We start from the raw sequence: 22,992 nt of genomic DNA, 5'->3' as shown, positions 1-22,992 counted from the left end.
AAACTTTAAATATATTTTTATATCAGAATTCAGAAAGCAAATATAGGATAATCAGTAAATAAAAGGAGAGGGTAGTCTTAGTCCATTTTTGCTGCAATAACAAAATTCCATAGATCGAACAATTTATAAGCAATGAAAATTTATTTCTCCCAGTTCTCAAGGCAAGAAAGTCTAAGATCAAGGTGTCAGCAGATTTGGTGTCTGATGAGGGCTGCTTTCTGCTTCCAAGATGGCACCGTGTTGCTACGTCCTCACATGGCAGAAGGGAAAATGCGGTGAATACTAGTTCCTAACAGCCTTTTTGTGAGGCACTAATCAAATCATTACGGCAAAGCCCTGCTGACTTAATTAGTTCCCCAAAGGCCCTACCTCTTAAAACCAGCAAAATAGGGATTAAGTCTCAATATAAATTTTGAGAAGACACAAATATTTAAACCATAGGAAGGATAGTTAGATCTTTTCATTGTCTAAGAAGGGGTAAAAGCATTAATTTGTTGTGCCCTGTAAAATGCAGGGCACTAATGAAAGAATATTCAAAGCATATTAAATTAGCAAATTGGCACAGTTTGTTAATAGAAATACTTAAACAATAAAACATTTCTAGTGAAAAGATAAAGCAATACAAAGTTAAGAGTTTAAAAGCCTGGCAATGTTCAATCTAAATTAGATAATAATTATAATTAATTATATAATTATGTACATACAAATAAAATACATAATAATCTTATTTGAAAATTTAATACTTATAGTAAATATAAAGAAAATTATTTTATATTAAAAACAAAGAGTGTTTATTCTAACAAAACTGCTGTTGTAAGACACTCCTTTAAGTATAAAGAAAAATTAAAATGAAGAGATGAAAAAATATCATGCAATACAAACCAGTAGAAAACTGCTATTGTTAATGTAAAGTCATCAAATAAGAGAAAAAGTCATTATTGAAAATAAAGGTGCATGTTTCATAATAATAATTTTATTTACTACTTCATTATAATATTTTAAAATTAATGTGTATGTATCTGATAATATAAGTTCAACATAGAATTGAAAGAAGTGAACAAGTTAACAATCAAAAATGAGGTTTTAACACTTCTCTCTCACAGCTTGTCACACAGCCACACCAGTGAATCTTTAAAAAGTTTTGAACTACACTATTAACCATCACCTATATGCCCAAACTCACACACACTTGTACAGACAGTATATAATAACAGAATACTTCTGTTTTTGAGTTCACATGGAAATTTTCCAAAAGTACACTGTAATCTCATGTTTCCAAGCATATTTATATAAAAATATTAAACTATGATTTCAATGCAGTATCACTAGCCTACATTGGTCAATGGACACTTGAAATGTAACTATTCAAATATAAAATTAATTAATAGAAAATAAAATCAATTTCTCACGCTAGCCACATTTACACAGAAACACAGAATATTTCCAGCTTCACAGAAAATGCTCTATACAGTTTATCTAATACAGAGGTCAATAACTAAAAATTAGGAAACCTGTATAATTTTAACTCAGTAATACATTTCTAAATAACTTATGGGCCAAAGACATTATCACAATGGATGGTCACATTTTAATATGAATTACAAAGAAAATAGAGCAAATTCTTTCTTGTGAAAAATTAATTGCCTTAAATATATATATAGTAAAATATGAAAGTAGAATTGAATTATCTGAGCACTCATCAAATGAGATTAAAAGCAGAAAAACTGAAATTAAATATAAGTAAAGTAGAAAAATAAAAAGAATAAACAGTAAAAAATTATAACAAGAACACAATTACGGGAGAGAAGCTCAGTGAGGCCAAAGGTATTTTTATTGAAAAGACTTTTTAAAAATTGATGAGCCTACCATAGAAAGAGTTTGAGAAAACACCAACATTTTATTTCTAGATTAAACATGGGGAAACCGTTGTCGTTTTTACAGATACCAGACATTAAACTCTATCAGGAATACATTTAATATCCTACAAAACAAAAAAATTCCTAGAAAATACAAATTACCAAAACACAATAAAGGAAACAAAAACCAGAGTAAACTCTACATATTAAAGAAATTGAGTTTGTTATACAAACTTTCCTACAAAACATAATTTATAAATTAGATGGAACCACTAGTGAATAATAATGTTTAAAAACAAAACTACCCTTACACAAATGCTTCTAGGTTATAGAGAAAGAGGAGTGCTTCCCAATATAGCTTTGATAGCAAAATTTCTCATGTACACAGTTTGTAAAAACACAGTTGAATCTCTTTTGAACCTAGATGAAGAAACAAATCTTACTCTAAGTATAATATATGCACTGATTTATTTTTAAAGGGGCAATACAGTATGATAAATAGGGTCTTGTTTCAGAAACACAATACTTTTCTAACATTTGAAAGAAATGAAGGTAGTTTACTTAATAAACATTATACAGAGAAAAGATGTATCATTTCAATTGATAAAAAATGATAGAAATGTGACATCAATTGATAAAAACTATTAGAAAAACAGGAATATAAAGCTGTTTTAATATGAGAAAAGTGTAATAAAAAATTCCTAAGCATAAATAAAATGTTGACATATTTTCTCCAAACAGAAAATGACACATATAATATACACAGAAGTTTTTTTGTTTCTCCTATTCAACATCAGAAATGAATCCCTAACCAGTTAAAATATATCAGAAAAAAATTCATAGCACCTGGAAATAAAAAGAAAAGTATTACAATTTGTATATTAAACAGCTGTTTAAATGGAAAATCCAGAAAAATCTATACTTGATGATAGATTTAACACATAAAATTAGTGAAGTAACTGGATGTACAATCAACACGCAGACGTCAATTATATTTCTATTTACAGCAACAAAACATATTAAGGAAAATTGAAAAATAAGTGCCATTTACAGAAGTATGAATGTGAAATACCTGTATTTCTATATGACTTCAATCCCCTCAAATCTGATAGAACTTAAAGAAAACCTAATATATTGAAGGACACAGCATGATATTGATTAGAAAAGTCAATGTTATAAAGAAATCTTATATTTAAACACTACTTTAGAAATCACATTCAGTCCCAAATATAAATCCAGGAGTTTTTAAAAAATAGCTGTATTAAGATGTCATGTATACAGCATACATTTCATCCATTTAATGTGCATAAGTCAGTTACTTTTAGTATATTCAGAGTTATGACTATCACTACTGAAATTTAGAAAGTTTCCATCATCCCAAAAAGAAACTGTTAACAATAAACAGTCACTTTCTATTCCAACCTTCCCTTAGGCATTGGCAACCACTATTCCACTTTCTGTCTCTATGGGATTGCCTATTACTAATATTTCATATAGACACACTTGCATACAGTGAAACTTTAAGAAAGACTGGGGCCGGGCGCGGTGGCCCACGCCTGTAATCCCAACACTCTGGGAGGCCGAGGCGGGCGGATCACGAGGTCAGGAGATCGAGACCATCCTGGCTGACACAGTGAAACCCCGTCTCTACTAAAAAATACAAAAATTAGCCGGGCGAGGTGGCGGGCGCCTGTAGTCCCAGCTAATCCGGAGGCTGAGGCAGGAGAATGGCGGGAACCCGGGAGGCGGAGCTTGCAGTGAGCTGAGATCCAGCCACTGCACTCCAGCCTGGGCGACAGAGCGAGACTCTGTCTCAAAAAAAAAAAAAAAAAAAAAAAAAAAAGACTGAATGCCACAAATATAATGTTGAGTAAGAAGAGCAAGACACAACAGCAATGATATCTGTACTTAGTGGTGTGTATATTACATTTCAATAACTGATTTTGAAAACTTTTTTCATTATTGGGACAAATTATGTAATTTATTTTAAAACTTTTTCAACCAAAATATTATTTCCGTTTTATGAAATTTAAAATTACCTGAACAGACTCCAAATTCAGTTGCTTTAATTCCAAAGTTTATGCTTACAATTATACAGTTGTGAAGATCCACATCTGTGTGATTTAAGGCCAGATGAGTGCAGCATTACACAGTTATGTTTACCAATATCTGATTCTGCTATCCTGTGATGGAGAAAAATCCATAATCCCATTAGATTGTATGGGGACAGTTCATGGAACAAGAGCATTTTCCACAAATTGTAAGCAAAGAATATTATAAAAACAGATGATATTTTCCATATAATAATATCATGAGTTGGTAATATGGAAACTGAATGAAATAGTCCTTTCATCTGCACAGGGGATATGTTCTAAGACCCCCAGTGGATGTCTGAAATCATAGATAGTACTGAACTGTATATATACTGTGTTTTATCTATACACACACACCTTTGATAAAGTTTAATTTATAAATTAGGCCCATTAAGAGATTAAAACAAACTAATAATAATGAAAAAGAACAATTATAACAATATGCCAGCATAAATACTCTTGCATTTTGGGGTCCTTGTTAAGTAAACTAACAGTGACTTGAACACAAATGGTACAATACCACCTCAGTCGATCTCACAACTGAGACAGCTGAGTGACTAGTGGACAGGGAACTTAGGCTATGCAGGTATTCTGGATGAAGCAATGATTCACGTCCCAGGTGAGATGGATCCATACACTATATGAAGGATTTGACCACACTACTCAGAATAGTGAACAATTTAAAATTCATGAATTTTTTCTTCCTAGAGTTTTCCTTTTAATAGTTTTGGCTGTGGTTGAGCCTGGGTAACTAAAACCACAGAAAATGTAATGGTGGATCATTCCTTAATACTTATCTCAACATTTCACTAACTTTCAACATCTTTATTTATGGCTATAATTGCACTTAAATTTATTCACAATGTTATTCTGAACCTTTTTATATTCTTCTACTATTTAGCATCATTCAAAAAACTTACTTCAATTTGAACGTTGAGCCATTTATTGACATCCATGGATGATCACTGCTGCTACGAGAGACGCCAACCCATGAGAGAACTGACAGGGAGCCCAATAGTTTCTAATGGAAAATACAAAATTTTCATTTAAATAATAATTATAAAAGATTTTATTAATTTTTAGGTGCTTTCTTTGAATTCTAAACTTTTATTAATTTTTAAAAGTGCAGGTAATACATTCTTTCATAGGATGCTTAATTTTCAAAACAAAATAAATACATTAAACAAAATAGTAAACTTGAAAACGACTTTTATAGTGTAAAAATCTGTTACCAATTTTTGTAATTTTGACTTAAAAGGAGCTCTTCAATTTTTATGCTTAGTACATTCATTCTTCTTATTTTAATAAGCAAAATTGTGATTCATGTAATTTAATAGTTGCCTGGGTTGGTAAGACAGACACAGTAAGAACTGAAATAAACATCCTGATACTGCACATGTTTTTCTCCAGATATTCTGATTAAATAAATGTATTTTTCCACTATGTTTCTCATAGTGGAACTTCTCCTTCTTGAAGTTTAGAAGGAAATTGAAAGGTTGCCATTGGGGAAATAAATGACACAGAGGTCAAAAATTGGCTTTTCTGGGCACCACACCACTCTCTAACTAGATAAGCGCTCACTTTTATCTGACTCGGTTTTGGTGGAAGAACAACGGTCTTGACCAGGTACATCACTCCTTTTTCTCTGCTACTCCCTACTAAATACAACTCTAAACTCTGCAAGCAATGAAAGACACATAGGAAGACTCTGAAAGGTGGAAAGAGGATGGCAAAATGGTTTGGGACTCCAGAATCAGGTTTCAACAGAGTGTCCGGACATCTTCAGTCCCCCACTCAGCAGAAGAAAGTGAACTAGTCCTCTGTTTCTCAGAGCAACAGGAGGTGGCTCAGCTAAACCCACTCCTGCTCTGTATTGAAAGCAACACCAGGCAAGGCTGGTACCACTGGCAAGGATGATCTACCAGGAGACCTGCTACCAATTAGGAGCTAGAGGAAGTGCTTCTCCTCCCAAACCAAAGACACCAGGGTAGGTGCGGGCGAGAGGGATCAACAAAGGAACCCCATGACTACACGTGCACATCCAGGTTCCTTTTCGTCCCTGAGGACATAAGACTCACTTCCCTATCCAGAGACACAGGACTGAATGGATTGTAAGTGTTCTATGTACATCATGCAGCAATGAACAGTAACAAACAACAGCTGACTGCATTATTGCACAAATATCATATAGGAGTAAAAGAAGACACACATGAAAATTCACACTGTGTGATTCGCTTGACATAAATTCAGAAACAGGCAAAGCTTATTCATCACATTAAAAGTCAATACAAAGGTTTGGAGAGGAGGCAGGAAAAGTGAGGAAGGCATATACAGGGGCAGGATTGCTGGGGCTGGAAATTTCTATTTCATGATCTGCCTTGTATCACGAATCCATTCACCTTGTGATCAATATGAATGACTATGACAGGATTAGTTTTCTTTATTTTGGGATAAAAACATTCATAGAAGAATGGGTTTCCATGAAAAGCAAAACTGGAAATCATCAAATGTGCATTAACAGTATATGAATATAAAAATATGATGACGTCAGTTGAATATTACACAGACTTAAAATATATAAATTAAATATGTATAAACATATGGATGATTTCTACAAATATGATATTGACAGAAATAAGCTTTTAGTAAAGTGTTGAAACATTTATGTCTTACCATTTCTTCTTCATTCTCTATAGAAAGCAAATCAGAGTTCTTCAAAGCACATGTCAGCAAACTCTCTTCCCAACTTCTTTTTTCCTTGCCAATGTAATAACAACTGTTGGAATATGTAATCCACTCCTCAGGACAATGGCCACAATCATTTGCTAAATAAAGATATGAATTACTATGCAGAACAATATGTTCACAAATTAAAATTATTTTATATATTTGCAAAGCTATAAACACATAGGTACACAATATCTATGCATCCTCATAGGCTGTTAAATATATATTTTAAAACAACTAGTAGCTCATACACACATGCACAATGAAAGGTCCACCTCTCATACCTTAATTGTGTTCCCATATAAAGCAAACCACCAAACAAAAATCCACCCTACACATCTTAAACATCACTGAACAAAACTGCTTTTTAAGTATAGTAAAATTATTTATCTCTTATCATCTTATAGTATTAGGAAATCTCAGTTAATTAAATGCAGCAAGAGGGTATAATGATTTTAACTGAGTATTTCTACTTATTATTGGAGAAAAGGAAATGCCCTCATATAATCTTTATTTTATAAACATTTATGGCTCAGTGCTATAGTTTATTCTCCCAAAAAATTTTCTTGTCATTTTGCATCCCTTAAGATAGAGACAAAATATAAACTGTACTAACATCAGAACACTGACAATCATAATGTACCTTTCTGGATTCTTGTATTCAGGGAAAAATTGTTCTGCTCCAGTACTCTAATATCTAGAAAAAATAAAGTAATTCTTACAAAATTAACATCTAGATAAATCATAATAATTTCAGTTGCTTACTTTGAAATACAAAATTTAAAATTATTTTAAACTGGAACAATCTGAAATAAAAACGGTCTTTAAAACAAATATTTTTAAAGCCATTAGCATAAAATTTCACCATCTCTTATAGTATTTGATTTAACCACTTTCAAAAATTAATTTGTTTTTCTAAATATTTTTTTCTTAAATCATGTCTTTGAATCATGAAATCATAATACATCTCTCTGTGTGTGTATTATATATACATACATATTTAACACACACACAAATATAAACAAATATTTTCTACAATTATTCTGTTACTTATAATTTTGAAAAGTTCAGAAGAATGGTATTATCTTGGGGTTCAGATATACACATTAAAAAAAGAGTTCTAATCCTCATTATTATGAAATGTTTCAAGGCACTTCCAATCATTACAGTGAAAAGTTCCCTTATAATCTTCCAATAATACGCTTACAAGGAATAAGAACTATTGTTTTCAACACAGTGACCATCAGGACAATGCAAATGATTCCCAGGACCTCAGCAGTGAGCTTCTCTGGAGGTGGCAGTAAACCTGCAGGGAGAGAAATAGAGGCACTGAGAGAGGGGAGATAGAGAGTTGATGAGGTTTACATATAAGAGAACCCACATGCACAGGGAAACATAAAGATACATGCAGCACACCAACACGGCACAAGTATACATATGTAACAAACCTGCATGTTGTGCACATGTACCCTAGAATTTAAAGTATAAAAAAAAAAAAAGATAAACTCTGGCCTCTAAATCTACATCTACTATAGTAATGTTTCTCTCAGAATATACCAGTTCATTTTCAGTAAATATAATGCTCCATAAGTTGTTGATCACAGATGACAACTGAACAATGCCTGAATAAAATCAGGCTTCAGATTTCATACTAGAATATTAGATTCTGACTTTTGACCTCTGATTGTCACAAGTGCAAAATATTCCCTAATTTTTCCCCACCCTTCTGCACTCAACTGCACGTCCTAGAACAATAATATTGAAGATCTATTTAATGTTTTACCTTTGCAGTGATATGTCTTGTCATTCCCTTGATGATCTGAAGAAGCATTTTGAAGATTTAATTCTACTTGGAATATTTTCTGTTCGGTTCCTGAAATGGAGCTTTTATTGCCCTTAAGTTTCCTTTGCTGCCTCTTTGGGTCCTGGGCCAGACTCACTTCGGAGTAGGTTCCTCTTTGTTTATTCATCTCTGCAGCTGTGTGATGTCAGGGACTGTGCTCTATGATAACTGCACTTAAGAAGTTGTAAATGGTGTATATTTTGACAGGATCCCTGGTATAGGCAAACTGCATGTGTTGGTGGCTGAGTAATAATGTTTATTTTGCTGTTGACCAATATAAAAGTCTAGTACCAATTTCCTAAAGTTTTAAACTGAAATCTCTTTAAACAATAGGTCATTTTTTAAAAGGTATTCTGTATTTGACATAATATTATTAACAGGAACAATAAAAAAACAATACATTTGTGAAAACTAAGAAGTAAATGAATATAAATATCTTCATTAATTTAAAGTCAGATTCTACAGAAACATTTTATCACCAATACCTGTGTAAAACACTAAAATTGAAACCTGAAAATAAAATACACTAATTGTATGACAATTTTAAAATTCATTAATGTAAGGATTGAATGCTAAAGATGGAGGAATAGTTTGTTAGCATATAGAGCAACTTTTAATACTAAAGTACATTAAGTTAGTGACTTACTTTCATTTACTAAAAGGGCGTGAGGTCTTGGCAAATGTTTTTTATTCTGAATGATTGAGGACATCAGAAAAACTGTTAAAATTTTAAAGAAATATTTTATACCTTGTGAAACATTACATTAACTTAGGCATAAACTCATTACTATAGAAAATCATTGAACTGTTTATTTTACAGACGTGATTGCTAATTGGTTTAATGGCTAAAATAGGAAAACTGGAAATGATAAATATAAGTTTGGACCATCTATGAAAGAACACTTTAGGTTCAAACTTTCAGAAAGATCCTGTGGCTGTTTTAAAAGGCAATGAGGGTCACTTTGGTTGTGTAAGTAATTGTAATAAATCAGAAAATATAATTTAATAATCTAGTCAATGAGCTCTGTAGCCAGTGAGACCTAAATTTAATTAGAACTTTGAAACTCATAATGCATGACCGTTTACAAAGTTACTTAGTGTCTACAACCCCAGTTTACTAATCTAGATTGGGGAAAGCAATTTATAAAGTGTAATGTATGTAAAACACTTATACAACCTGGCACACATTAGGCCTCAATTATTTTATTTATTTTTAATTTATAATTTAATTTTTAAAATTATTTATAATTTAATTTTTTAAATTATTTATAATTTAATTTTTAAATTATTTAATTTATTTATAATTTAATTATTTTTAACACTATTACCATTTTATTATTTCTAATTCATACTGAGTGCATAAAATAACTAATTAGGTAGGAGTCTGATGTCAGTGTAGCACATCTTTTCTGCAATCTTTGTTTGGTTCAATTTTTTTAAGTCATTATTTATAATTAAGATTAGATTTTCATCTTATGGAAACTACTTCATTATTGTTTTCTTAAAAAAATAAAATCTGCTTCAATTTAATATGTGTATGAGAAATTATGTTTGACATTCACAATTTGATGTATATTGATTTTTAAAGTCTGGGCTACATATAAAGTATTATTACATCTAGAATGATTATAAAATTTCAAATTAATTCTTCATTGTCATGATATTTATTGGTTACACTCTAAATTATACTGATCAACAAACCTATTATTATGTATGCATGTACTTAACTAATTCTCCACAGGCAATCATGTAAATACTTTTGAAAATCCTCAAACGTGGTATATTTCGGGTTGTTTTTCACCCTGAATTATTCATGTAAAGACAGTTCTAATTTGATTTTATTCTGTATTAACTTTACCTTGTTGCATCACATTTAATATTTACAATCTTCTACTAAAGGAGATGTCTCTGGGAAGAATAAATTATTAAACAATATTGTACTATATCACCACGCCAGACTGAAATATAAAAATGCATTCATTATATTGTTCATTGATTTATTTTCCAATCATAACTGTCTGCATTTTAATAGGAATATTTGTTGTAAACGACTAATGCTTAAATCAAACTATATAGAGAGGGAAAAGTAATTTTTAAAACCTCACTTAGTTAAAAACAGGGAAGTCAGAAAAAGTAGATTTTAAAAATACAAGCTAAATGGTACATGAGCACTCAGGCGTGGTGGCTCATGTACCCAGCAACTTGGGAGAGCAAGACATGTAGATTTCTTGAGCTCAGGAGTTCAAAACCAGCCTGGTCAACATGATGAAATCCCGTCTCTACAAAAAAATACAAAAACTAGCCAGCATGGTGGTATTTGCCTGTAGCCAGCTACTCTGGTGGCTGAGGTGGGAGGATCGCTCGAGCCTTGGAGGTAAGTCTGAGGGTGCAGTGAGCTGAGATGAAATTTACTGAAATTGGGGAAATATGCTTCATAATGATAAATTAATTTTCCAAACCATTAGTAATATATTTTTATCATTGCATATACCTAATGATACAAATTCAACATATAATTGAATAAAGTGAACAAGTAATCATAAGTGGGATTTTAAAGACTCTTCTCTTGATGCTTAATACAAGACAGGCCAGCGAGCCTGTAGAAAGATTTAAACTAGACAAGTAACTATCACTCATATGAATACATTCACACACACTCACACATATACTCAATTTCAATATAGTACCACTAGGCAAGCTTGGCCAGGAGACAGTCGAAATGTACCTATTCAAATTTAACATTAATTAATAAAAAGTAAATAACATTTAAAACCAGTACCTCACCACATGAACCACATTTATAGAGGAATGAACACTTCCAGTTTCATAGAAAATGTTCTAACTATATTTTACCTACAATAGAAATCAATGAACAAAAATCTGAGAACCTTATATGGTTTTTAATTCAGTAATGTATGTTTAAATAACATATGGGCCAAATAAATTATCAAGATGAATGGTCACAAAAGACTACTAAAGGAAGATTTTGAAAAGGCACAGATATTTTATTTCTAGTTTAAACATGGCAATACCATTATGGTATTTACAGTTATTAAACAGGCAATAAAACTATATTATCAATGCATTTAATGTCCATATGAAATGGAAAATTCCTAGGAAATGCTCATTACCAAAATATAGTACCTCAAATAGAAATCTGAGTAAAACCTACATGTACTGAAGACATTAGTTTAGACATAAACTTTTCTACAAAAATAGCCTGCAAACTCAGATGCCATCACTAGGGAATGATAACATTTACAAATAAAGTGGTACTCTTCATTATTATTACTATATTTGAAGTTCTAGGGTACATGTGCACAATGTTCAGGTTTGTTACATAGGCATAGATGTGCCAGGTTGGTTTGCTGCACCCATCAACTTGTCATTTACATTAGGTATTTCTCCTAATACCTAATATAAAAGGTATTAGGTATAAGGTATTTCTCCTAATACCTCCTTCCCCAATCCCCCACTACCCGTCAGGCCCCGGTATGTGATGTTCCCCTCCCTGTGTCCGTGTGCTCTCATTGTTCAATTCCCACCTATGAGTGAGAACACGTGGTGTTTGGTTTTCTGTCCTTGTGATAGTTTGCTGAGAATGATGGTTTCCAGCTTCATCCATGTTCCTGCAAAGGACATGAACTCATCCTTTTTCATGACTAAAGCAGTACTCTTAACAGATGCTTCCAGGTTATAGAAAAAGAGAAAATCTTCCCAAGATAGCTTTGAGACCAAAACTTTTTCAAGTACATAGCTATAAATAAAAACATGGTCAAATATCCTTGTGAACATGGATGAAGAAACAAATCTTACCCTAGATATAATATGTGTACTGATATTTTATAAGGGGCAATATACAATGATCTGCATGGATTTGTTTCGAAACAAAGCCTAGTTTAATATTTGACAAAAATAAAACTAATTTATTTTATAAAATGTTGTATAAAGAAAACATATCATTCTGAGTAACAAAAAATAATAAAAATGTTACAACAATTGATAAAATCTATTAGAAAAAATGAATATTATAAAACTGCTTCAATATAAGAAAGATATGATGAAAAAAACACCAAACTTTGTAAATATGAATACTATGTTGAATTATTTTTTGCTAAAACCAGAAAATGATACATATGATACACCCAAAATTTGATTGTACCTTCTATTCGACTATGGATATAAAGCACTAGCCAGAGAAAATAAATGAAGAAAAAATAAGTTATGGCACATGGATAGAAAAAATAAAAGTGTGATTATTTGCAGATAAAATTGCTGTTTATATAGAAAATCCAGAAAAATCTACGTTTGAAATGATAGATTTAAATATGTAAAATAAGTGAAATAACTAGATATAAAATCAAAATGCAGACATCAACTGTATTACTATTTACAGTAACAAAAATTATTAAAGGGAATATTAAAATCAGAATGCCATTTACAAAAGCATGAATGTAAAATATCTGCATTTCTGTATGATTCAATCCCCCAAATTATATAATATAATAGAGAGAAATTAAAGAGATCCCAGTACATTGAACCCAGTACATTGAAGGGCACAATATGATATTGATTGGAAAAGTCAAGAAGCTAATCTTTAAATATTACTTTAGAGGTTAAATGCAGACTCAAGCAATCCCAGGACAGTATTATTATTTTTTTTTTGGAGAGCTTTATTGAGGTATTGTGTGCATAGCATAAATTTCATCCGCTTAAAATAATTAAAAACCGGGATTTTTAGTATATTCACAGAGTTACAACCATCACCACTACTGAAATTTAAAAAGTTTTCATCACTGACACAAAGAAACATTCTAGCAATTAGTGGCCACCTCCTATTTCAACCTCCCTTAGGCATCGGCAGCGCTCTTTTACTTTCTGTCTCCATAGTTTTGCTTGTTCTTGACACTTCATATAAACTGACCCACAAAACATGCAACTTTTAGGAAGGCTGAATGCCACAAACATGATTAGCAAAATGAGCCCGACCTAAATGCTAGGATATCTGTACTTTTAAAATTGTGTGTATTATATTTCAATAGTTGATTTAGAATTTTCTTATTATTAGAGCAAATAATGCAATTCATTTTAAGACTTATGCAATCATATCATTTCTATTCTAACAAATATAAAATTTATCTGATGCACTGCAAACTCAAATACTTTCATTCTAAAGCTTATGCTTACAATAATATCTTTTTGAAGATCCACAGTGGAATGATTTAAGTCTATCTAGATGTAGCATTGCACAGTTACATTCAGCATGATCTGAGTCTTCTATCCTGTAATGGAGAAAAATCCATAATTCTGTTACATTTTATGCAAGTGATTCATGAGACAAGAACATTTTCCATGTACTGTAAGAAAACAAGTTTAAGAAAAAGGGTAATTAAATTTTTCATATACTATTACTAAAAGTCATTATTCTGAAAACTCACTACAGTAGTCCCCCCTTCATCCACGGGGGATATGTTTCAAGACCCCAGTGGATATCTGAAATGGCAGATAGTACAGAACCTGTAGAGAGATTGTGTGGTGTCTACACATTCCTAAACATGATAAAGTTTAATTTATAAATTAGGCATAACAAGAGATTACAACAATAACTACTGATAAAAAATTATAAGCAATATGCCAACAGCAGTACTCTTGTACTTTGAGGATATTCTTAAATAAAATAAGGGTGGCTTTTTAATGAAAACAAGCACCGTAATTCCCTGATAGTCCATCTCAAGCTTGTCCAACTCACGGACCATGGGCCGCATGTGGCCCAGGCAGCTTTTTAATGTGGCTCAACACAAATATGCAAACTTTCTGAAAACATTCTGAGATATTTTTGCAATTTTTTTTGTTTAGCTCATCAGCTATCATTAGTGTTAGTGTATTTTATGTGTGGCCCAATACTATTCTTCCAATGTGGCCCACAGAAGCCAAAGATTAGACATCCCTGCCCCATCTCATAACCAAGAAAGTTACTAGCTGACCAATGAGCGGTTGACATATAGGGACTACTATGGTCTATTGTGAAATATTTACATCAACATTTCACTAACTTTCCACATCTTTCTTCATGTATATGACTCCACATAAATTTATTCATATTATTCTTCTGAATTTATATATTTTTTATATAGCACCGTACAAAACAACTTACTCATGTTTGAAAGTCAGACCATTGATTGTCACCCATGGGTGATGACTGCTCTCACGAAACACACCAATCCATGCGGATGGTGAAATGGCGGTCAGAAATTTCTAAAAGAAAAGAAAGAATTTTCACTTAAATAATAATTATGAAAACATTACAAAAACAATACATTAAAGTTGAAGACCACTATTTGCGGTACCAAAAACTTCCATAAATGTTTATGATTTTGATATAAATGAACTCTTCAATGTTTATACTTAGTACTTTCATTGTTATTTTCATGTTAATAAAGACATTTTAATTCTTGCATTATAACAGTTACCCCAATTGACTGAATAAACACAGGAAGGATTTAAATAAGTTTCCTGATACTGTGCATTCATTCCTCCAGATACTATGATTAAATCAATCTGTTTTTGTACTATATTTCCCAGAGTTGGAGATTTAGAAGAGAAATAAGAGGTTATCATTCAGAAATAAATGACATAGAAGCTACAGATTGGGTTTTCTGGGCACCACACCATTCTTTAACTAGATAAGCCCTCACTTTTTTATCTGATTTGGTTTTGGTGGAGTAACAGTGGTCCTGACCAGGTGGTGTAGACACATCTCTCTCTGCTACTCCCTACTAAAAATAACTATAAACTCTGGGATTAATAAAGCCAAAAGCAATGCAGAACTCTGAAAGGTGGAAAGAGGAAAATGAAATTGTCTGGGACCCTAGCATCAGGATTCAACAAAGTATCTGAGCGAGCATGTTAAGTTTCCCACCCAACAGAAGAAGGTGACCTAGGCCTGCTGTTTCCTCACACCCAACCTGGCAATAGGAGGAGGCCCAGCAAACGTCACACCTGCTCTGTATTGAAGGGGAGTCCCTTCCACAACACCAGGCGAGGCTGGTACCACTGGCAAGGATGATCTACCAGAAGACCTGCTATCAATACAGCTAGAGGAAGTGCTTCCTTCTCATAGCAAGAGACAGCAGGGTGGATGTGGGTGAGGAGGATCAGCAAAGGAACTCCATGACTACCAGTGCACCATCCGGGGTCCTCTTTGTCCCTGAGGGCAGGAGACCCACTTCCCCATCCAGAGACAAGGACTCAATGGATTCTTAGTGTTTTTTGTGCACAGTATAGCAGTGAACAGTAACATACTACTGATAACTGCAATAATATGGAGGAATTGCAGAAATATCAGATAGGAGTGAAAAAGACAGACATGAAATTTGCGCTGTATGATTCCCTTTATATAAATTCAAGAACAGGCAAATGCTATTTATAATATTAAAAGACAAGACAGTGTTTTGGAGAGGAGTCAGGATCGTGATGAGTGTATATACAGGGGTGGAACTGCTAGAGCTGAAAACTTTTATTTCATGATCTGACTTGTATCAGATGAATTCATTCACTTTGTGATCAATCTGCATGACCAGATCATATCATGCCTGTTAAAATTAGATAGAAACATTTATTGTGTATTCAAAGTATTTACAGAAGCATGGTTTTCCTTGAAAAGCAAAAACTGAAAATAAAAGTACATTAGCAGTATATAACTTTAAAAACATTAAGTCAATCAATTGAATAATGCATAAACTTGAAAATATATAAGATAAATATATGTACACACATATGGATGTTTACTACAAATGTTTTATTCACTGAAAGAAGCTTTTCATAAAATGTTTGAAACATTTATATCTTACCATTTCTTCTTCGTTATCTATAGAAAGCAGACTGGAGTTCTTTGAAGCACAGTCCAGCAAACTCTTTGCCCAAGTTCTTCTTTCCTTGCCAATGTAATAACAACTGTTGGAATATGTAATCCACTCCTCAGGACAATGGCCACAATGACGTGCTAAATAAAGATATGAATTACTATGCAGAACAATATGTTTACAAATGAAAATTTGTTTACATATTTGCAACAGTATGAACCTATATGTGCTTAACATATTTATGCATCCTTATAGGCTTATAAATATATGTATTTTTAATAACCGAGTCAGTCATACACACATGCACAGACAAGGGTTAGCCTCTCATCCCTAATTGTGTTCCCATATGAAGCAAACCAACAAACAAAAATACACTCTACACATGTCTTGAACATCACTGACACACAACTGCTTTTTTAGGATAGTAAAATTATTCATTTCATATCATCTCATAGCAGTAGGACACTTCTATTAATTGGGAGAAAGAGGGTAGAATTATTTTAAGTGAGTATTTCTACTTATTGGAGAAAAGGAAATGCTGCCTTATAATCTTTGTTTACAAATGTTTATGGCTGAATTTTATGGCTTATTTTCTGCAAAAATGCCATTATTCCTTTACATGCCTTAAACCAGACACAAAATATAAATTGTACTAATATCAGAACGTTGAAAATGAAAGTGTACCTTTCTGGGTTCTTGTATTCGGGAAAGAATTTTTCTGTTCCAGGACTGTAATAGAAAAATTAAAATGAGTTTTGTAAAAACTAATATCTAGATAAATCATAATGAGTTTAGTTTCTTACTTTGAAACTTTGTGTGTTATTTCAAATGGGAACAATCTTTAATAAAATTCACTTTTTCTATAAAAATAAATGAATAGATCTTCGAAAGAAATATTTTTAAAGACTTTAGCACAAAACTTCACCATCTCTTGTAGTATTTGATGCAACCACTTTCAAAAATTACTTTGTTTTTCTAAATACTTTTCTCCTATAGCATGTATTTGAATTACGAATTCAGAAAATACATTGTGTATGTGTGTGTGTGTATATATAGATAGATTGCACACACACAAAAATAAACACATATTCTCTACAATGATTTTTGTTATTTATGTTGTGAAAAATTTAGAATAACCATATTACTTTTGGGTCCAAATTATACTAATATCTGAATGTTGAAAATAAAAATGTACCTTTCTGGGTTCTTATATTCAGGGAAGAATTGTTCTGCTCCAGGACTGTAATAGAAAAATTAAAATGATTTTCGTAAAAACTAATATCTAGATAAACCATAATGGGTTTAGTTTCTTACTTTGAAACTTTGTATGTTATTTAAAATGGGGAAAATCTTTAATAAAATTAACTTTTTCTATTAAAATAAATGAAGCAATAGATCTCTGAAATAAACACTACAATGAGAGTTCTATTCTTCAACAGTATGAAATATTTTGAGGCACTTCCAAGCATTAAAGTAAAACTTTCCCGTCTAATCTTTCAAAAATACGCTTACGAGGAATAAGAACTATTGTTTTTAACACAATGGCCATCAGGACAATGCAAATGATTCCCAGGACCTCAGCAGTGAGCTTCTCTGGAGGTGGCAGTAAACCTGCAGGGAGAGAAACAGAGGCACTGAGAGAGGGGAGATAGAGAGTTGATGAGGATTCCATACTAGAGAACCCACATGCACAGGGAAACATAATGATAAACTCTGGCCTCTAAATCTACATCTACTCTGGTAATCTTTCTCTCAGAATATTCCAGTTCATCTTCAGTAAATATAATGTTCCATGAGTGGATCGCAGATTACGGTTGAACAATGCCCGAAGAAAATTAGTCTTCTGATGTCATATTAGAATATTAGATCCCAATTGTGAACTCTGATTCTCACAAGTGCAAAATATTCCCTAATCTTTCCCCACTCTTCTGCACTCAACTGCACGTCCTAGAACAATAGTATTGAAGATCTATTTAAGTGTTACCTTGGTAGTCATATATTTGATCAATCCCTTGATGATTCAGAGAAGGATTTTGAAGGTTTAATTCTCCTTGGAATATTTCCCGTTCGGTTCCTGAAATGGAGCTTTTATTGCCTTTAGGTTTCCTTTGCTGCCTCTTTGGATCCTGGGCCAGACTCACTTCTGAGAAGGTTCCTCTTTGTTTATTCATGTCTGCAGCTGTGTGATGTCAGGGACTGTGCTCTGTGATAACTGCACTTAAGAAGCTATGAACGGTGTATGTTTTGACAGGATCCCTGGTACAGGCAATCTGCATGTGTTGGGGCTGAGCAGTAATGTTTACTTTGCTGTTGACCAATGTAAAATGCTGGTACTAATTTCCTAAAGCTTTAAACAAAAATCTCATGATATAATTGGTAATTTTTTAGATGTATTCTGTATTTGACATAATATTACTAGTGGGAACAATAAAAACATTAAACTTGTGAGAACTAAAAAGTTCATGAAAAAAATATTTGTATTAAATTAAGGTTAGATTCTTCGAAAACACAACACCAATAGACTGCATGTGTTAACAATTAAAAAACTGTATTTAGTAATACACAAATTTTATTATAGTTTTAAGATTCATTGATGGTTAAGGATTGTGTGCCATAAGATAAAATAGTTCTGCTAGCATATAGAGTAACTTCTTATACTAAATTTGTAAATTAGGAAATCAGAAAAACTATTAAAATTTTAAAAATACATCTCATATCTTGTAAAACATTACATTACCCTATGCATAAACTAAATACTACTGAAAACAAAACATATTTTGAATTGCTTCTTTTACACAAGAAATTGGTAATCGATTTAACGATTAAAATAGGAAAACCTAAATGATGAATAAACGTGTGGGCCATCTGTGGAAGAACAGTGTCCAATCAAACTTTCAGAAAGCTCTTATGGTTGTAGAAGTGAGTGAGGGTCACTTTGGATGTGTAAGTAATTGTAATAGTTCAGACAACATAATTTAATAATCTAGTCAATGAGCTCTAGTCAGTGTGACTACAGTTAATTCTAGCTTTGCAAGTTATAATGTGTGACCTTTAGTAAATTACTTAATGTCTATTAACCTAGTTTACAATGAGAAAAAGACTTTATAAAGTATAATATATGTAAAAAACAAAACACACAATCTGGCACATATTAGCACTGAATACATAATAGGCATTTTAACTATTTGTAACACAACTGCCATTTTATTATTTCTGATTAGCATTAGAGTGTGTAAAATAACTCATTAATTAGGCATCTCATGTCAGTGTGGTACATCTTTTTTGCGATGTTTGGTTCAATTGTTTTAAGTCTTTCAATTGTTTATAATTCAGGACAGATTTGCATTTTATGAAAATGATTTCATCCTTGCTTTTATTAAAAATTAAAACTGCTTTCATTCATTCTAGGTATGTGATTGAAAACTAGTGTTTGACATTCACAATTTGATGTATCCATTTTAAAAATTTATTTTTAAAGGTTGGTCTAAATGTAATATACAGTTAAATCAGTAATGATTATAAAATCCAAAATGAATTGTTCATTGTCATGATGGTTATGGGTTTCACTCTGAATTACATTGATTGGCAACCCTATTATTATGTATGCATCTACTTGAGTGATTCTCCACAGGCAATAATGTGGATACTCTAAGAAATCCTCAAACGTATTTTATATTTTGGCTCGTTTTTCACCTTGAATTATTCACATGAAGAGAGTTCTACCTTGATTTTAGTCTATATAAACTTTACCTCAGGTGCATCACAGCCAGTATTTACAATTTTCTACTAAATGAGATGAGCAACAGGGAGAGAAACAGGGAGAGTAGCAACACATACCTTCTGTAACCAGAAAGTCAGGCACCCTTCAGTGGGGAGGTCAGGTTACCTCTTAAAGACACAAACCTTATCTGTGATCTTCACAGACTGACCTTTGAAGGGTCAGAGTGAGGCAAGAGTGGAAAAAGTAGATTCCTCGCCAATGTGTTACTTCAGATTTGAACAGGAAATTCTCACCCTAGGGCTATTTTGAATGAGTTTATCTCATCACACACTTTATAATACATGAGACTTTGGGTGGCTAGTGTGTCATTTAGTCTGTCCATTTTCAAGTGCCTCTGAGAGAAATTATTTTAATGGTCGACTGGATAGGGGGAGAGCAGAGATTTAACCCATGGAGTTGATTGCTTCCATCTCAGTCACAAACACCAAAATCTTGTAACTTTTTAACAGTATCTTAGATGGCTACTTTCTACATTTAGACAAGGTGCCTAAAACTTGGCATTGTATACTTCTTTATCATATACCCCAATAATATCACTGCTATCATAATAAAAAAATTTAAATAATAATCTTGTCAATCGGAATTTGATGCACTTGTCACTGTTTTGAGAAAATGCTACATTTTCAACTTAATTGTAACTGACATGAATTTTCAAACTTATCTTCTTGATTTCTTTGCCGTAGTTCTTAAAATTCCCTCATTCATTTTTCTTCTTTATGTAAGTTAACCAGATTCCTCTGATTAAAATAAATGTCTCTTGAAAGAATAAAATATTAAACAATACTGAACTATATCTCTATGCCAGAGACTGCAATAATAAAAAACTACTCACTATATTGTTCACTGATTCCCTCTCTAATCATGACTTATTGTCTGCATTTTAATAGAAATATTTGTTGTAAATGATTAAAGCTTAAGCTAAACTATGTAGGGAGGTAAAAGCAATTTTAAAGACATCAACTACTTAAAAATGGGGAAGCCAGAAAACGGAGATTTTTAAAGCATAAGTAAAATGGTACGAGTGCCGGGGCGCGGTAGCTCATGTCAGTGATCCCAGCATCCAGAATCACTTGAACTCAGGAGTTCGAGGCCAACATGATCCACAGGATGAAACCCCTTCTCTTCAAAACAAATACAAAAATTAGTCGAGGATGCCGGTGTTTGCTTGTAGTCCCAGCTGCTCTGGAGGCTGAGGTGGGAGGATCGCTTGCACCCTGGAGGTCGAGGCTGCAGTGAACTAAGTTAGTGTCGCTGCACTGCAGCCTAGGCGACAGAGCCAGACCTTGTCTCAAAAATAAATAAACAAAAATTTAAAGAAATAAATGGTATATGAACATCAGGAAAAATACTATAAATTATCTCGTTGTATTAAATAAAAATCTTTCATCATTTTCTGTCAAGAAAAGGGGGAATGTTTATGCATGATTCTATTGCCCAGGCTGGAGTGCAGTGCTGCATCTTGGCTCACTGCAACCTCTGTCTCCTGGGCTCGAGTGATTCTCCTGCCTCAGCCTCCTGAGTAGCTGGGATTACAGACATGCGCCACCATGCCCAGTTAATTTTTTTTGTATTTTTGTAGAGACGAGGTTTCACCCTGTTAGCGAGGATGGTCTCAATCTCCTGACCTTGTTATCCATCTGCCTCGGCTTCCCAAAGTGCTGGGATTACAGGCATGAGCCACCGTGTCCAGTCATTCTCTAAAATCTAAAATGTTGAAATTTAAATCCATATTTATTTCTTTGCAATCAGAATTACTATTTGCCCTTCCATCAGAATGGCTAATGTTGGCTAGGCATAGATGTTTTTCTGTAAAATGTATTGTAATATATTTTCTTTTTTTTCTTCTTTTTTTTTTTGAGACGGAGTCTCGCTCTGTCGCCCGGGCTGTGCATATATGCTTGTGTTTATATTGTATCTATTTCTATTATAAGCAAATTTATTCATATTTACATTTTTTTATATTTCATAAACTAGGTTAATTTTTTCTCTTAGTCACATTATAGAATTAAAACAATAAAATCATTCACTAAGGATGCCACATAATGTATCATTCACTAATGTTTTCTATTTAAGTTTAAAGTGCTGATATCTACTATTGCTACAAATATCCACTTGGAGTTTTCCATTAGTGTTATACTGTTATTGTTTGCTTAATGACAGGGATACGTCTCAGGAATATGCCTCTAGGCAATTTCATCCCTGAGTCAACATCACAGAGGGTAAATACACAAACCTAGATGGTACAGCTACTACACACCTATGTTATATGGGATAGCCTATTGCTCCGAGGATACGAACCCATACAACATGTTATTGTAGTGAATAATGTAAGCAGTGACCAGAATGGTAATTTTTGTTTATCTAATCATATATAAACATAAAAAAAACCCGTAAAATGTGGTTAAAAATAGGTTAAAATGACATCCTTTTGTAGGTATATTTTACTATGAATGAAGTCTACGGAAATGGCATTTTCCCTGGGTGAGTCAGTGAGTAGCAAGTGAAAGTCACGGCCTAGGATATTACAGCACGCTACTGCAGGATTCATAAACTCTACACTAGGGTACACTATAGTTATGCAGCAGTTTTATCTTTTGCTAATAATAAATTAACTTTACTGCAACTTTGTTGGTTTCTAAATTTTTCATTTTATAAAAACCTTCTGCCTCTTTTTAAATACCCTATATTTAAAAACACAAATTGCAGTCTTAAAAACTATTTTCTTTATGTTCTTATTCTGCAAGCTTTTTTCTATTTTTCATTTTAATATTTTTTCTTTTTAACCTTTCTTTTAACAAAACTAAGACACAAACACACACATTAGCCTAAA

The 22,992-nt window shown here is 32.6% G+C and overlaps 1 protein-coding gene across 3 annotated transcripts; it reads right to left on the bottom strand.

Annotated features, from left to right (window-relative positions):
• Window positions 1-1,874: 1,874 nt before the first annotated feature.
• LOC104668623 (NKG2-C type II integral membrane protein) lies at window positions 1,875-18,730 on the bottom strand. Of its 3 annotated transcripts, XM_030938556.1 has the most exons (13): window positions 18,366-18,724; window positions 17,888-17,992; window positions 17,577-17,621; window positions 17,066-17,110; window positions 16,370-16,521; window positions 14,674-14,774; window positions 13,707-13,801; window positions 7,878-7,982; window positions 7,320-7,373; window positions 6,623-6,774; window positions 4,870-4,970; window positions 3,896-4,039; window positions 1,875-2,702 (listed from the first exon to the last, which is right to left on the bottom strand). In XM_030938556.1, the coding sequence occupies exons 1-12, from the start codon at window positions 18,550-18,552 to the stop codon at window positions 3,922-3,924; spliced, it is 1,260 nt and encodes a 419-aa protein (XP_030794416.1). In that variant the 5' UTR covers window positions 18,553-18,724; the 3' UTR covers window positions 1,875-2,702; window positions 3,896-3,921. The 3 variants fall into 3 exon arrangements, with proteins under 3 accessions (XP_030794416.1, XP_010369677.1, XP_010369678.1); XM_010371376.2 differs by lacking the exons at window positions 1,875-2,702; window positions 3,896-4,039; window positions 4,870-4,970; ... (1 more) ...; window positions 7,320-7,373; window positions 7,878-7,982 and having other exon boundaries at window positions 12,952-13,801; window positions 17,894-17,992; window positions 18,366-18,730; XM_010371375.2 differs by lacking the exons at window positions 1,875-2,702; window positions 13,707-13,801; window positions 14,674-14,774; ... (3 more) ...; window positions 17,888-17,992; window positions 18,366-18,724 and adding an exon at window positions 8,460-8,883 and having other exon boundaries at window positions 3,668-4,039; window positions 7,884-7,982.
• Between the last annotated feature and the right edge of the window lie 4,262 nt (window positions 18,731-22,992).

This window comes from Rhinopithecus roxellana, chromosome 10 (genome assembly GCF_007565055.1).
Source record: "Rhinopithecus roxellana isolate Shanxi Qingling chromosome 10, ASM756505v1, whole genome shotgun sequence".
Taxonomy (NCBI): Eukaryota; Metazoa; Chordata; class Mammalia; order Primates; family Cercopithecidae; genus Rhinopithecus; species Rhinopithecus roxellana.
This window is presented reverse-complemented; position numbering and strand designations above follow the sequence as displayed.

Coding starts and splice junctions, on each gene's coding strand:
- LOC104668623 (XM_030938556.1), bottom strand. CDS start 18,552: ATGAATAAACAAAGAGGAACCTTCTCAGAAGTGAGTCTGGCCCAGGAT. Junction 17,111..17,576: donor GAATATAAGAACCCAGAAAG/GTACATTTTTAT, acceptor TTTCTATTACAG/TCCTGGAACAGAAAAATTCT. Junction 4,040..4,869: donor GGCTCAACGTTCAAATTGAA/GTAAGTTTTTTG, acceptor TCTCCATCACAG/GATAGCAGAATCAGATATTG.